This window comes from Antennarius striatus, chromosome 6 (genome assembly GCF_040054535.1).
Source record: "Antennarius striatus isolate MH-2024 chromosome 6, ASM4005453v1, whole genome shotgun sequence".
In the NCBI taxonomy this organism is placed as follows: domain Eukaryota; kingdom Metazoa; phylum Chordata; class Actinopteri; order Lophiiformes; family Antennariidae; genus Antennarius; species Antennarius striatus.
The window spans coordinates 4,438,142-4,454,499 of record NC_090781.1 but is presented as its reverse complement, the minus strand read 5'-3'; the positions used below and the strand labels follow the sequence as shown (position 1 = coordinate 4,454,499).

General features: G+C 39.7%; 1 protein-coding gene across 1 annotated transcript; it reads right to left on the bottom strand.

Annotated features, from left to right (window-relative positions):
* Positions 1–292: 292 nt before the first annotated feature.
* Positions 293–15,643, bottom strand: cpda (carboxypeptidase D, a). Its single transcript, XM_068317662.1, has 21 exons — positions 14,867–15,643; positions 14,012–14,259; positions 11,747–11,889; positions 11,470–11,639; positions 10,400–10,818; positions 10,095–10,286; positions 8,865–9,032; positions 8,477–8,586; positions 8,197–8,299; positions 7,653–7,795; positions 7,393–7,562; positions 6,973–7,275; positions 6,691–6,886; positions 6,079–6,214; positions 5,736–5,882; positions 5,427–5,525; positions 5,254–5,318; positions 4,978–5,109; positions 4,619–4,804; positions 2,935–3,037; positions 293–2,561 (listed from the first exon to the last, which is right to left on the bottom strand). The coding sequence occupies exons 1-21, from the start codon at positions 15,511–15,513 to the stop codon at positions 2,335–2,337; spliced, it is 4,107 nt and encodes a 1,368-aa protein (XP_068173763.1). The 5' UTR covers positions 15,514–15,643; the 3' UTR covers positions 293–2,334.
* Positions 15,644–16,358: the final 715 nt, after the last annotated feature.

Here is a 16,358-nt window from a genome sequence, read left to right as displayed (position 1 = left end):
AGTTAGAGTACCTGAATTTTGACAAAAAAAACCTAAACACATAAGATAACATTTAAATTATTTGGTATACAGTACTGTTTTTACACTGTGAACAGAAGAAAATACTGTGCGTGAACCTGTGGCTCTACATTGTCCAAAGATGTGAATGTGAGGACAAAGGCCCTGTGTGATAACAACCTGTACAGGGTGTACCCACTGTCAGCTGGGATAGAACCCTAAAATGGATAAGTGGTGAGAAATTCTCCTCTTCAGTGCAGGGTGAGATGTAGCATATGCCATAAAGAAACATGCAAGAATTTGAGATATTTTATTTCACCGTTTTTGTGTATGTCATGGTTAACATGAATTGCACTTCTCATTCAGCACCGGCAAATATTACTTACTGCTGATTCCAGTTTGTATAAAATTTCATCACCAACACTGCTTGACACTGACATACTTGAATTTCAAAATTCACACTCTCATTTAGTTACATATGAAATATATACATAACTACAGATATAAGGCTTAACTTAAATGACAGCCGCATTTGTTTAAAAATGCAAAGAACTATTTTCAAAGCACAATGAAATCAATGCAAATTCTTGTGTGGACCTGTTTGATTAAAAAGCATACATCATTCTCAACTAAGCCCTGAATTTAATGATCCAGTGCAATAATTTTAAATTGGGATTATTTTAACATGAATTCCTGATGTAAAGTCAATCACAATATAAGTTTGTGGGAGTTTGTGGTTGCTTAAAGATCTAACATCACACTTTAAATGACTATCCACACTGCTTGCATATCTGATGCCATGATTTGTCCACTTACCACATCATGCAAAGACTTTGCAATATCTGCAATATTGTTCCAATATGAGACAACATTCTGTAAGGACACTGAGACCATCCATCAATAGTCTTTTTTAGTATCACAATCCTCTGAATGATTGTAAGCGATTCTATGTGCATATTAACCTCAATATAAAGAAAGTAAATTTTAACTACAACAGTTATGTGATCTGGCTTTAAACCTTTTTCTGAGAAAAGCCTCAATTGAAAGGTCCACTATGCAGCAATTCTGCAGCCATCATTTTAATGGATCTGCATTTGATTCATACACAGTAATCTTTGATGGTCACACCTCTTGTATTCCAACAATTTCAGTAAAAAAAACAAAACAAAACAAAAAACTAAAATATTCAAATAAAAACAGAATTGAGGTGTATTCAAATTGGACATGGTGAAAATAAAATAAAAAATGACTCAATGTGACATGCATGTCAGCAGTATGTACACAGTTGTAAATAAAGGGGAAAAAAATATCTTCATGATTAGATTTACATACACATGGTTTTTCCCTGAACAAATGATATGGGACACCCCTTGTTTTCTCATCAGTGTAAGTGGCCTCCATGCAGACAGAGAACCCTACAGTTCCAGAGAGGAGATTAATGTAAGCACTTTATTTGTAAAAGATCCTTTTGTGAAGCTCGCCCCTTGGTGACTTTGGATGACAATTTTTTCAGAGGGGAAATAGATAACTAGTGAAGTCAGGCCTGCCAGCCTAAAATAATCGGTGCAGAAACAGTGAAACACTGTAACTCAGCAGTTCATTAATCATAGTCCCTCTAGTTTCTTACCTCCTGAGTTTAGGATGAATCAAATATAATCAATTCACTATGCTGCTTTCAGCCACATTCTACACACCAAGCTCAAACACTTTACAGAAGCAAAGGCACAGTATAGAATTCATTCATTCAAGGAACTGATACTTCAAAAGGGCAATGCTCTCCGTGAGTAAAACAGATATCAATCTCATTTCCAAAAATCAATGAGCACTTAAAGAAATGCACGGTATCAGTTGAGAGATTCTGTTAGACTGGACACTTTCAAAGTTATTTCACATCCACAACACAAGACTTCATATAGAACCTTTCAGCTCAGCCAGGCAGAACAGAGTGTGGCCATAAAGAGCACTCTAGCATGGCTCAGAAAATTAAAAGTTGTGAGCCTTAAAAATTGGACGGAACTCCACAATTCTAATTCTTTCTTCTTTTAAAATGTCACTTTCTTCTGATCCTGTTGTGTAGAGATGGGGCCAAAAAAAAACAAAAAAACTTTCAGTCCAGACACCAGAATGATGTCTTCACATCTTTAGTAGCAATAATTAACAGAATGAGCCTTCAAAACTTTTTGGTATGCCAGAACAAAGTTGTCATTACCACTCTTGCATCTGAGACACAAATGCAGCCTAAAGTTCAACCTGGTCCTCGTGGAACAGCCATGACTTCAATTATTGGGGGACATAAAAATAAATTATTAGCCAACAGCCAAATTAGTGCAACATTTATCAAATTTTGTTGGCATACAGGGTGTCCTCATCACTTTCACTCTCATCCTGAAATTCATGGGCAAGCAGTGACTTCTTGGAACCCATAGATGTCAGCCGGATCTCATCTTCATAATCATCTCGGTGCTGCCGCAAACGGTGGAAGCCATCTTTTTGATAATTAGACTTGGCTGCGCACACACACCAGATGATGCATGCTGTCACCACCAATGCCGTCATGGAGGCCGCTGCATGAAAAGAAGAGGAATAATCAGATAGGTGCATGCTACAAACACAGCCTACTGCAGGGAACAACATAAGAAAGAGGTCTAATACACCGGGTATAAATTTCCTACTCTTCAAGTCTCAGTCACAAAGATCTTATAGACATATACTATCTTCTGTGTTGACAAACATTTTCTTAATGTCAAAACTAGTTTTAGCAAAATTTTAGCAATATTTAACATAGCCATGAAACTAAATATGGAAAGCACATTTGAGCAGAGCTTAGCAATCGAAAAATCAAGAAAGATCAAGCGACAAAAGTCAGACTATTTGATTTAGGTTTCAAGACCACAAGTCTCGATAGAATACAAAAAAAACTATAACAGATGCATGTACCTGCACTGGCCACCACAAATGCTCTGGGCAGACCAAAGATGGTGTTGTCCATGTCAAACTCAATGATGATGGAGGTAGCAGCTTCATAGGAAGATACAACCACCTGCAGCACAGAAAACAAAATCCTCAATACACCTAAATAAAAACACCTATACAATACACCGAAAAAACCCCTACTAAAATACACTAAATACACTACTAAATCAAAAACAAAACATCAAAAACAACATTCCTCATTCAGGAAATAAAAAAAAACCTGTCATCCTTATAGCATTTCAATGAAACAGCTTTAATCAAGGTAATATATGTATCTTCAGGAGGGTAAAGTGGATAAAGGTGGGTTTTGTTGAATCTTTGTGTTCCCAAAGATTAGACAGAAGTTAGATGAAACAACAGAGGATAAAATGCTAAGATTTACCACATCCGGTTGTGTCATTGCAGCCTTCTGTCAGCTGAATCACCCAACAGAAGCATGTTGTCAATGACCTCATCAACAAGCTTCATTTGTAGGTGTGACTGCTCAGTGGAATCTGGAGCATGCTGCCTCATTTGTCTAATGTGGGATTCGAGCACTGGATCAAGAAAATCCTAAATTCCTTGGCATTCATCTGAGAGGTCAAATATAATAATTTCAGAAATAGTATATGGTTTGGTTTTTCTCCAAAGGAAGTGAATCATTTATTCCAAGTACTAATTAAGTGAGGTTTAAAAATTGGGAAACTTGACAAAAAAGTTCAGGAAACAGGGACTTCAAACCTGATTCAGATATGTGGTCTGAACGCACATCCACTCATTTGTTGCCAGAAAGTAAGTGCATCTCATCATTTCTTCTCTTTTTTTGCATTATCAGCATGAATTGTTTGCTGTTTTCTGACAGCAAGACACACAAAAACTGAGAAAGATTCACATCCAGTGAAATTAATGTCACTACGGCCTGAGAAATATGGGGAAACTACTAAAGAGAGAAATTACATTTTAGGTCCAAGCACTGATACTGAACCCGTGTGTGCTCAGAGTGAAGCAGGCCCAAAGAAACCCCTGCATGACAGATATATAAGGAACGCTGCTGTTCTTCCAGATCTTATACTGCCCCACAGTGATGGAGCCCTCACTGTGGAAGAGAACTCATGGAGCGTGTCAACTAACCAGCCAACCAACTATATTATAGTTATATATTATATTAGCACTATATTAAAGACTGACAGGAGTGTTTTTCTTTTGTCTCGTCAAACTTGATTTTGACAATTTTCATGTTCTTTGAAATGTGCTGCAACCAAACTTGTAATTTAAATATTAACAAAAGAAACATGTCTTTTTGACATTATAATATCAAGCTCCTCTTTAAAATCAGTTTAACAGGCCATTAAATCAATGACTAAATCTTAAATGTTACATTTTCTGACGTGATCAGTTCAAAGTGATCAAATTTGTAATAAGTTGATGTCATCCAGTAAAAAATGCAGTGTACTGTATGTGTGATGATATCACCAGTTAATCAGAGCAGATGTTAAAAATCTATACCGAAAACTAGGCAATGTAAGCCTCTTATATTAAACTGCATTATGATTCCTATTATCTGATGAAAAATTTGAATGTGTCTCTAAATGATTAAAATACAAGTGAAAACTACAACATTTACCTGGACTATCGGTTCATGACTGAGTGATGAAAGACATTCCATTACCTCTTGACGTTGTTCTTGGTAGCCATCAGCAATAGCTTCAATATTGTGGTTGCCAGGAGCCAACAGAGCATGGAAGTAGCCACCTTCTACAGAAAAGACTTTCACTCCTCCATTCAGCACAATGATTGCTCCAACAATAGGCTTTCCATTCTTGTCCCTTACAATGCCACGCACCCCTTTATGGGCCTGGATGGGGTATGAAAAGGATGGTTAATTAAAGATGACTGGATAAGAAAGCTTAAGCTTAAATATTTAATTAAACTTTGGTTATAAATGTTAAAATTGTCTGTATACAACATTCATATACAACAGTGTTAAACAAGTCCTTCAAGTAGATCCATGTTATGGTGATATCTTACCTCCACTAACATGCTTAAGAGAGCCTTCTTGTTCTCAGTCCACAGTGTTGCCAGCTGATCAGCAGGAGGGAACAAACAGCAACCAGTATACACTGTGATTTCTGGACAGTGACCAAAGTCCACACTAAAGTCCTAAAGGACACAAGATGGGATTTGAGACAGGGTTTGGGAACATTTCCCTCTCTCCCATTCAGGACCTGGAAACTGTGAACATTATCACAGAGCCATTATTCTAGGCTGGTGCACTCACAGACCCACTGTGGTGAAGAGACTTACCTTCATGCTGCCTAAGTGACTCTGCCTCTCTGCTGCCCTCATAACTCCGTCTGGAACGTTACCCACTGAGAAACAGAAAAGTTCTATCAGCTCCAGAATACATTCATCCTCTTGGTTATTATTATTTAGTACATAAATGCAAACACATTATTCATAGCATTTAAAATACACACTCTGCCCAGTATTTGAACATCCAGTGTCCCCGAGGTGCATCTTGGGGTGGTTGTTAGCATAAACACTTGCCAAGTACTTCAGTGTGCCCTCGTTTTCAACTGGAAATGCAGATGGACAGATTACACTAAGCTATTTAAACACAGGACACCATTATAACAGCAAACTGGTAGCTAAGACAATGTTCACACAACCTATCACTAGCTGGAAACATTTTTGTAAGTTCAAGTTAAACACTGTAATTAGCTGGAAACTGACTGACTAAAACCTGCAATAAGGAGTCACAGAAAAATCTGCTTCTATGACATTACCAGACTGGACAGGCTTGTCATAAGGGTAGGTAGCAACAAGGGAGCCTCCATCAAGGGCTACAGACAGAGTATATCCCTTCTCAAGAATTAAGTCCATCATCGCTCTGGTCTCTGGTTGGGTTTCCACCACATGCTGAGATGCATTGCCTAAAAATGGTAGAAATCAGGTGGAAAAAAAACAGGTACGTCTGAGACGTGCATGTACAAGCACTAGTATTTATCATACAGAACAAATCTGTCTTGATTAAACAGAATGCATGTTGGTTTTCTGCCTGTGAACCCTTTTCAATTAAATTCAGCACGTACTCGCGCATGTACAGACACACACACACACAGGTCTGACCAAAGAATTCTGTGTCCAGATCCTTCCCACGTGCATTGGTCAAGCCCTGGGTGGAGGTACACTGCTTCTCAACTGCCTGTTCTCGTCCATCCGGGTTGATGGAGGGCACAATGACAATCCTGGTCTCATTGATCAGCTAAAAAAGGGATGAGAGAAAGGAGCAAATAACTTTTAACCATATTTATTTTCTGAGACTGGTTCTTGCTATTCAAAGCAAAATTACAGAACAAACTGAAAAGAAATTTGTAAAAGCAGAAAATATTTTGCTGTGATAATAACTAATTTCTACTTTTTTAAAAAAAAGGTTAGTCTTAATTATATTTTTTTCATCATATTTTCTATTATCAATTAAATGACAATCCTGGATCTGATTGACAGTTTGGTATCAACCTCAGTGGATTCTCAGAGATGGCCTTGGAAACACTAGATGGATAATTATCTGGATTATTTACCGCTGTGAAGATCTACTGAGTTTTATCAAATATGAAAAAAATTATTTTTAGAAAAGTTTCAAATTGCAGCTTCAGCATTAATGCATCTTAAACACACATGATTCACAAAATATAACAAAGCCTCTCAAACAACGTATTTCCTGCTGAGTTCCAAACTCACTCTGGTTATGGCTGGATTTTTTCCATAGTTTATACAAAGGAAAGCAGCAAACTCCAACAAAAGCTCCGTTCCCACTGGTGCATTCCCATGAATCCCTGCTGCAAAGCGGATCTTTGGCTCAGATGGTTCAGCTTCACCTGGTTTGTTAGAGATTTCCAAAGCCCAAATGGTTCTAAACTCTACACTTTGGCCCAAACTGGAACAAACCAGAAGGTCAGTACTTTTAGTCAATGACGTTATGAACACAAAGCAAGTATGGACATTTACCTAAAATCTCCTTACCTGCGTAAAGATGTAATGTTGGGAAAGTTAAGTGTGAGGCCTCTCAAAAAGGCAGACAACGCTTTATAGCCTCGGTAACGGAAACTACTCTCTGTGGCTGTGCTCTTGACCAACTGATCCAAACCCTGGCCAAGTGAAAGGTCCTTGATTAAGTTCTCGAACGCCTTCTCAGATGGGTTCTCCGTGGGTTGGGGACCATCGAGAGACTGGCCATTAGGGTCCGAATGAAAGCGTGTCAGCCGGAAGTCGACCACCTCTACTCTGTCCTTTGAGACTGTGGCGTAGGTCCTCACAGGTTTATAGCTGGATACCCAATAAAGATAATCAATGTTATTGGAACTGGAAATCAGGTGAGAAGTGAAAGCAGCAAGTAAAGAAACAGAAAATTCATGGCAAATACAGTTCTGTTCTAATACCCACCCGTGAGCAAAGGCAGTGACAGAGTAAGTCCCTGGAGTCAGCAGTCTCCAGTAGTCTCCGGTGTGAGCGGTGGTGATGTTGTGATCTATCTCCGCCACACTAATGGTGGCATTTGGAATTCCTGTGCCATCCCTGCTGTCAGAGACGCTACCCTTTATGCCATTGTGGACCTAAAGAAAGACATTAAAATGTAAGTGGATTAAAAAGTAAGTAAGTTAAGTAAGGACAGAAATTATAATAAAACTTGTTTTTATTGTTACCTGGTGTATAAACTGGAGCAAGGCTCGTCGGTTTTGCTCCCAGTACTTTGGTAGCTCTTTGGCTTTGGGGTACTTCACACATCCCAGCTCAATGGTGACCTCAAAGCAGTTGGTATTCATGTAGTTCCAGTCCTGCATGCCACCTGAAGGAAAAAGTTGAGCTTGAAACCTGAAGGCCTTCACTGGAAGCCAAGACAGGATCTGCAGGGGATGTAACTAATTACATGTAACTAATTACATCCACTGTAGGTTTACTATCACAGTGACTCCAAACAGGACGAGAGAATAAATGTGGTAGATTTACTATAAATCAGAACTGCAACATTGTGAACATTACTGAAGTCTGAAATGGTAACAGTCAAATAAATACTCTTATTTTCTGAGGCTAAAAAAGCTGAATCATACTATTATAAATAAATATAAATCCGACTATTGTAAGAAACTAAAACTTTCACTAAAAAAACTAACTTTAGCTATGTCTCCTGCAAAGCAGATAAACTAAATATGCTGCATTGCAAAAGGAGGAAGAGGGAAGTAAACCTACCAGGAACATTGTACCATTTGGCACCATTGGTGATTCCGTCTGAAAAATATTCATCAGGGTAGAGGTCCTCACAAGGGTGTCCATTGTGCATCAGAGGATTCTCCTGCACTCACATCACACAAGTGACAATGAATACCATTTTCAAACCTTATCTCTGTGCAGATTTCACAGAATGCCAGCGTCAGCTATTACTCCACGTTTTGTGTTCAATTACAGCAGAAAAGCACAAGAAGTCATTATTCCAGCCTGAGAAGATTCAACAACAACAGTGTTCAGTTACCTGTGAGTAAGCTCTAGACACCTGCTGAAAGACTTTGTCATCAGGTGACCGACTATACTGGGTTTTCAAATCTTTGTCGTCATCGAAGGGGTAGTTTACCACCAAGGAACCTAAATACACATGAAGTACAAAGAATTCAACAAGTCAAAATATCTATGAATTTAACGCTGTTAAAAAAGCATAAAATGTTGTAACCAGTAATTTATCCAGACATTTAGATTTACAGTGGACCTGCTCTATAAACTGTTTAGAGGGATTTAATAATTTTTAATTATGTGACTTTTGTGTAAAGAAAAACTCCAATCAAAAACTAAAATAACATTTAAAATCATAGACTATCATCATTAAAATAGTGCATTTTTTACAATAAATGCTCAAAAGACCGTACCTCCGTGGAGGTTAGCTGACAGGACGAAGGGAATGCTCTTCAGCCAGTTCATCACGGCTACAGTCTCCGGCTGTCTTGGCGCTGTGATTGCAACAAACTGGTCTGGGAAGTTGCGGTTCAGGTCAAAATTGTTGCTATTGTTTCGTCCTTTGTAGCCTTTTACATCACCTGAGAGGAAATAATGATTCATGTTTTTAACCCCAGCGTGTTACTGCTGGATTGAACAATACAACCTATTTCTGATTACCTCTGCTGGAATGAAAACACTACTGCAACTGTCAAAACAAAAGTACACCGGGATTTCCACTTCCTGCTTCTCAAAACAACTTTGTGACAAAGATGCTGCTGGCTTTTTTCTTAACCATGCATCCATGAAGAACATACTAACATACTGCATTTCAGTAAGACATGCATGCTGCAGGCAAGGACCCCTCGAAGAGAGTCACAAACAGTGCAGAAAATCATCAGCTGCTCTCTGTCCTCTCTTTGTAACATTGCCACTTCCCACTATCATACCAGAGCAACGACTCCACATATCCCCATCGTCGCCTATTTAGGCTGTTTCTTTCATCTGACATCTTACCAAAACACACACCCCCGGGTTTAGAGACTGGTTCTTCTCAAACACCACCAACACTCAACAAAAACAGACTGAAACTCTCACACAAACTCACATGCTTCTACTCATTCCGTTCTTAGTGGACTCATATACAATAGAAATGTCCTTAATTCTTTACAGCACATCATTTGGTGCTGACAGCTACATTTAGCAGTATACGTATTTCAAAGACTGCCTGTTGTTTACCTTGTGTTCCGAGTTAACATTTGTTTTTTATGCACCAAAAATGAGCAGCGTCATTGTATCAGTGACAAAAAAAGTTTCTAAAAATAAACAGAGGTTCCAACTTGCCACCTCCTTAACACTGAAGTGGTTAAGGAACACAGGTTATTGCACCGTGTTTATGATTACACGGAATTTCCCGTAATGTGAATCTAACTGGACACCATGTTGTTGGATGTCAATTTGAAAGGTTTACTGAAATACCTTCAAGGATTATTCTTCAGCTTCTGTAACTTTACACCGTTGCTCACGTAACCACAAAACATTTGTAACACCTGTGAGACCTGTGTGTCTAAATAACCACAGATGTAGATTCATGTCTGGATTTCACATCGTGATGCATGATTGAGTTACTTGATAATTGCATACTTAGTAAAAGTTTGTCTTACCTTCAGTGGCTGCCTCATAGCCATCAGGATTCATAGAAGGCATTATGTGAATACGGGTATCGTTGACCAACTTGGTAACCTCTGGGTCAGTACCGTAGTTCCGACATAGATACTCAATGAGGTTGAGCATCAACTCTCGGCCCACGACTTCATTACCGTGCATGTTGGCTATGTACTTAAACTCTGGCTCACCTGACAAGGAAACCAAAAAAACATCAAGGTAAAAAAGTCCAAATATAGATACAAATAGTTATAAATTAAGCTGACGTAAACCTGACTACTTTGAGTAGTCACTTATGACATACCATGTTCATGGACTTTGGGGTTGTCAGAGATAACCATCACAAAAAGATCACGTTGTTCCTTGGAGTGTCCAACTGAGTAAAGATGAGCAATAGAGGGGAATTCGCTGTTGTAGTTGCGTAAAAACAGTTCCATGTCGGCGTAGTTGTGGTGTCGAAATTCCCGGGGCTGGATGGGCGGGTGTGGTGGAAGTAAAGGTGGGGGAGTCTTATTAACCTCAGAAGGAACCACTCTGGTCTGGACGGAGTTCAAATAGCTGGTAGTGGTGGCGACGATGTTTTGATCGTTGGTGTTTGACACCGAGTCTGGAGTCACAGAGGCGCTACCCACAGTCTGACTCCACACAGGTGTCAGGGTAAAGTTTAGTTCTGTAGCTTCACTCTGCATAATCTCTACACCGTGGACTGTCTGTGATGTATATCTGTGAAGGGCAAAAAAAAACACAAATCTAAGAGCCTCAAATCTTCCTTTAATTTCCTCAAGAAGTACCAAAATTAGACATCACCAAGAGTTAATCTGCAACCCTTAAGAGGAAGTAACTAGTTTTATGCAATTTCTTTAGCGCAGCTCTGGAGAAAGATGTAAAAGAAAACTGAGCTTAATCATTGTAGTCAAAAGGCGACAACAAGAAAAACAAGACAGGCAGAGACTGCAACATCCTGCGACACCCCCGAATTCAAAAATTTACCCTGACCTACCTTCCATACGTCAAAGATCAAAGCTGGTGCTCTGCCCTTGACCTAGTTTTCTAAAGGTTAAGGTCATCATGTCATTTTCATTCCCTTTGCCGCCCGAACAATGTGTTCTTTGTTTCATCTTTCTATTTGCAACAGTTGTGAAGATATTTGGTGGACTACCGGACGGACGGACGGATAAACACACGGACACTGACAATTACAATACATGACCGCTTTGAAGCAGGATGTAATAACACGCACCTCGCTCTGTCATCATTCTGATGAAATTAGAAATCCTCTACTCGCTATTTTTGTGTGTGATACATATTACCCCGTAAGGCACAATCTGTTTTTGAGATTCTATTCTGAAAAAGAAGTTCAGTAGTGTCACTCACCCTGGAGCCACAGCTGTGATGTTGTAGGAGCCTGGGAGGAGAAGCCGGTAGTAGTCACCATATTTACCCGTGGTTATGCTGTGGTCAATGCCTGCCACAACAATGCTCGCCTCAGTCAGACCAGTTCCACTGACAGCTTCTTTCACATAGCCACGGACACCTATGTGGACCTGAACAATAGCAACGGCGTTAATATTGTTGCTTCAAAAGTAAGAGACAGGGTTTGAATAACTAGTAAAAGCTGATCGTCATCACTCCTGTTTTAGCTTCACTCTACCTTTTCTATGTACGATAGAAGAGATTCTCTGTTCATTTCCCATTCTTTATGGAGCTCAGCAGCCAAAGGATATTTGCAGCAGCTCAGCTCAAAGGTGATTTCCAGACAGTTTCCATGGAGGTAGTTGTAGTCCTGCATCCCTCCTAGTTAACACATCAACATCTTAGTAAAGCCATAATGTTAAAGATGCCATGTCACATTTAAAACCTCAAAGAACAGAGTATATACACACACACATGCTCTTTGTGTGTATGCGTGTGTGTGTGCGTGCTCGTTGAAAACTAAAAGCTCACACCATAACGGAGGTAAAAATACTCTGCGCACGCTCTATTAATTACGGTTTATGGCACATTACATGAAGACGTGAAAGTTCTACTGCCACCTACTGTAGCGGATGTGCAATTCCACTTTATTCTGTTACGTCAATGAAAAAGCAAAAGGTAGTTTCTCCGTGCACACCTCCCACCCCCACCCCACCTCCACACAGAAAAACCCCCTCCTTGGACGGCGCACCTCACTATTTGAGAATCAGTTTTATGTGATCGTATCCATTCCAGCTCAAATGACAAAGACAGGTCTGTCCAGAAAAGTGTGATACCATGAAGAACAAGACAAGGCCCTGAGAGCTTATTTTGAATAAAGCTGTTCTGTACTAACTCATTAGAGGTTTTAGGCTCTGGGGTGGCAACAGACACAGTAGGGTCCTATGTCAACCAAACAAATCACAGAAGTTAATGATGAGCAAATAATGAGACAATGTGGAGACAGATCCAAGACAACTATCCTTTGTCTGGGTCGTGGTTTTAATCATCATGCACTGTTAGAATACTTTAAATACTGTCAAGTGAAACAGTTAAAGTCACTTCCCATATAACAACAGCGCATGAAGAACAAACAACTCGAGCAAGAAACTTAAATATCCTGCCTATGTACCGGATCCAGTGACACACCCTGACAATAGCACAGAACCAGAGGTCAAGATTAGAGCTGTTAGCTGAACATGTGGTGCCATGTACAGTGAAGTGAATTTTATGATGTGTGTATTATATCAGATTTAACACAACCTTTAGAATAATGATACTGTTTGAACAAAACATTTTACAGTACTGTCATATCATTGTCTGTAGCGTAAAATGGAGTAGCATGAAAACCAGTGCGTCGGTCATCTGAATTGCTCACAGGCGCCTCTGGGCCAGCAGAGTATCACAGCAATAGAGTCACATCATCAAACAGTAAAGTGATATATTTGATATATTATATTTCATGTTTTAAGGAATTAATCCAGATTTTCACACAAACACTAAATTATGCTAAACTAGGTCCTGTACAATCTCATCCATAGAACAAAATTAAGATTCTGATTCAAATAACATTAAAAAAAAATAAAGACATAATGCATTTACAAATTTGCATAACAGCTAGGAAAGTATGTAACCAACAATGTGTATTTTCAAAAACACAAGGCTGATCTATTTATCAGAGGATTTAATGGTATGTGAAGCAAAATACATTTCAAAGTAAAGAACGTTCTACTCTAACCTCCAGTGTTGGACACAAGGATGAGTCTCATATTTAAAAGCTTAAAAATGATTAAGTCACTGTTTTAAATTCAGACTACAACCCACAAACAAATCCCTAATACTAATCCCTAATACTCTATGATGTCACACAAAGTTTCAATCACATGGCACCAAACCCGTTTCATAAGACTTCACTTCCTGCACAAGCATTAAACTGTCTGACAGCACTCCACACCTCTTTAGGTCAGACTACAAATGCAAAATAAATTCCACAATGGATATCAGACAACTATTCACAAGGTGACAAATGACGAAAAACCAAACAAGGTTATAGCTCTGGAGAGTTAAGAATAAGTCAAACAAATTAATCTGATCATGGTAAATATGTAGAAAATGCAGTTGAACCAACTGTGTTTAAGTGATTCAAGTCCTTGTTTGTTGTAATTCTTGTTAACGTCAAATCACAGAAGAAAATTAATAAACAAATTGCTATAATTAGTAAAATATCACATTTCACTCTCACTTTGAGCTTAAATTCAACTTCCACTCTTTAAGAGTTGTACTTAATCCATGGTTTGCCGCTAGATGGTGCCTGGATTCTGAACTGGTTGGATCCATGCACACGGGTTGTAACACACATAAACATCAAACACTACTAGAATTCATCTGCATGCTGGTTTGGCAAATAAAGTTGTTCTGTTGCTTTTTAAAATGTAACTGCTCTATGAACAAAACGTCATCTTACCAGGCACGTCATACCACTCTGCCCCATTGGTGATTCCATCTTTAAAAGTTTCTTCCATGGTATCGGGACAGTTTGGCTGACCGGTCTTCATCACAGGGTGATTTTGGGAATACACCTGGGCCAAGTAGTGAAACAGGCTGTCATCCGGCGACCGGCTGTAGTGGCCCTGCTGCTCGTGGGTGGCTGAGTCATCAAATGGGTAGCTGGCGACGACGGTACCACCATGTATGTTTCCTGACAGCACAAACCTGGAGAGACAATTTCACATTTAAAAGAAGCATGCAAACCAGTAACCATAAGTCTGTCTTAAACACAAAACACACATACTGTACTCGTATGTAAGTTAAAAACTACTTCATGCTGTTTGTGTATCACCAGTTTACACAAGCATGGGGCGAGCATGCCATCTGCAAAAATGTCACACCGAGGATCAAAACTGGAATAAGCTTTATGTGGGTAGAAATACAAAGAGAGATCACCCACGCCTTGGGTAAACCCTTGCAATAATCTAGAATCTATTAAACGTGTTTAACGATTACATGTGAGACATGATGGAAACACCAACCACTGTTTGGAGAATAGATCTGCATTGCCTATTGATGAGCCCTGACCTAATACTGACTATGTTGAATGACTCCAGACCACCTTTCCACAGGACATCTAGTGGCTGTACCAGGACATGAGGAGGAAAGTTGTTCATCGACAGAAACAATGAATCTGCTGTGAGACACACGCTGTCTGAAGTCTTCCTGATATGTTCACACATCCACACTAAAGACCGGACACTGGTTGCTTGTTAGTGTGTGTGTGTGTGTGTGTGTGTGTGTGTACGTATCATTAAGAAAAGAAACTTACTTTTTCTCTTGGATCCACTTTATCATAGCCATGACTTCAGGGATTTTGTCGGGTTCCAAACTCTTGTTACCATACTGATCCGGAAAGCTTCTGTTGAGGTCCTTATTTTTGGCATTTTCTCGACCACCGTTGTCACCGCTGCAGTCCCCCTCCACCGACTTCTCAAAGCCATCAGGGTTCATACTGGGCATTATGTACATATCTGTACTGTTCACCATCTTAGATATACGAGATTCCTTCTCATAGTTGCTGAGAAGATACTCCGCAAGGTACACCAGCATTTGCCTCGACACGGTCTCGTCGCCGTGCATGTTCCCCACGTACTTAAATTTAGGTTTCCCCGGTGAGTCAACGTCGGGGTTCTTGGTGATCCTAATCACCCAGAGCTCCCTGCCCTCCACAGATTGACCTATGCTCGACAGGTTAGCTATATGCGGGTATTTCCGAGCCAACGACTGTAAATATTTGGTTAAGTCAACATAATTGTAGTATTTGTTGTAAGTTTCTACGATATCCTCCGCCGTGGAGCTGACGCTTCGTGTCCGGAGCAGTCTGGCGTCACCGAGGAAGACAAGAGAAAGAAGAAAGGCGAAAAGTGACACTCGTAGTTTCGGCGTCGTCGAAAGGTGAGGCAAAATATGGACCATATTGATGTATCCTATACTTCGAAACCATCTGGAATTCAAAATTAAAGAACAAACATCCGGGACGAGTATTTTATGATCCAGATCCTAACGTCAGCGGTCTCCTGCTGTCAGAAACAATCTGGCCTGCAGGTTCCCATCTACTTCCGCTAATTTTCTCGAGGGTGGGACTAAGTGATGACGTCACCGTTTAAGGCGGGCCGTCGGAGGTACAGTGATCCTGTAGGATCAGAATACTTCTTCATCAGCCCGATCATTACATTCCGCTTCCAAGCGGTGATGTATTGTAATTGATAGCGTTTGAGTGTTGTTCTGTTGTTACGTTTATTCATTATATTTTTTTGCAAAAGGGAAGTGACTCTACAGTACGGTAATGGTGACTTGTCTGTTGGGTTTGTGAGATAAAATGTAAGCAATTATGTTTTTACGTCCCACGATCGGTGATGTACTGTATTGGTATTTTTTCAGAGTTCGTACGTCTGTCCGTCCATACGTCCACCAAATATATTCGCAACCATTGTAGATAGAAAGATGAAACAAAAAACACATTACTCAGGCAGCAAAGGGGATGAAAAGAAGATGATGACCTTGACCTTGAGAAAACTAGTTCAAGGTCAAATTTTAACTTTTGCACGTTCGGGAACTAGATAAGATACTGTAGAAGGATGATAGAGAAGTGCACTGTGGGTAAGACCGTAGATCAAAGCTACTGCTTTGATCTATGAAAGTAGGTCATGGCACTAGCTTTGATCTTTGACCTATGCAAGTAGATCAGGGTAAAATTTTGAATTCAGGGGTGTAGCGGGATGTCACAGTCTCTGACTGCATTGGTTCTTGTTAAAATATGT

Excerpts from the sequence above, each read along its gene's own strand:
- cpda (XM_068317662.1), bottom strand. The coding sequence starts at position 15,513 with ATGGTCCATATTTTGCCTCACCTTTCGACGACGCCGAAACTACGAGTG. Across the intron at positions 7,796-8,196 it reads CAAATGGTACAATGTTCCTG|GTGGCATGCAGGACTGGAAC; the intron begins GTAGGTTTACTT and ends TTTTTCCTTCAG. Across the intron at positions 7,276-7,392 it reads GTCACTGCCTTTGCTCACGG|CTATAAACCTGTGAGGACCT; the intron begins GTGGGTATTAGA and ends TTGGGTATCCAG.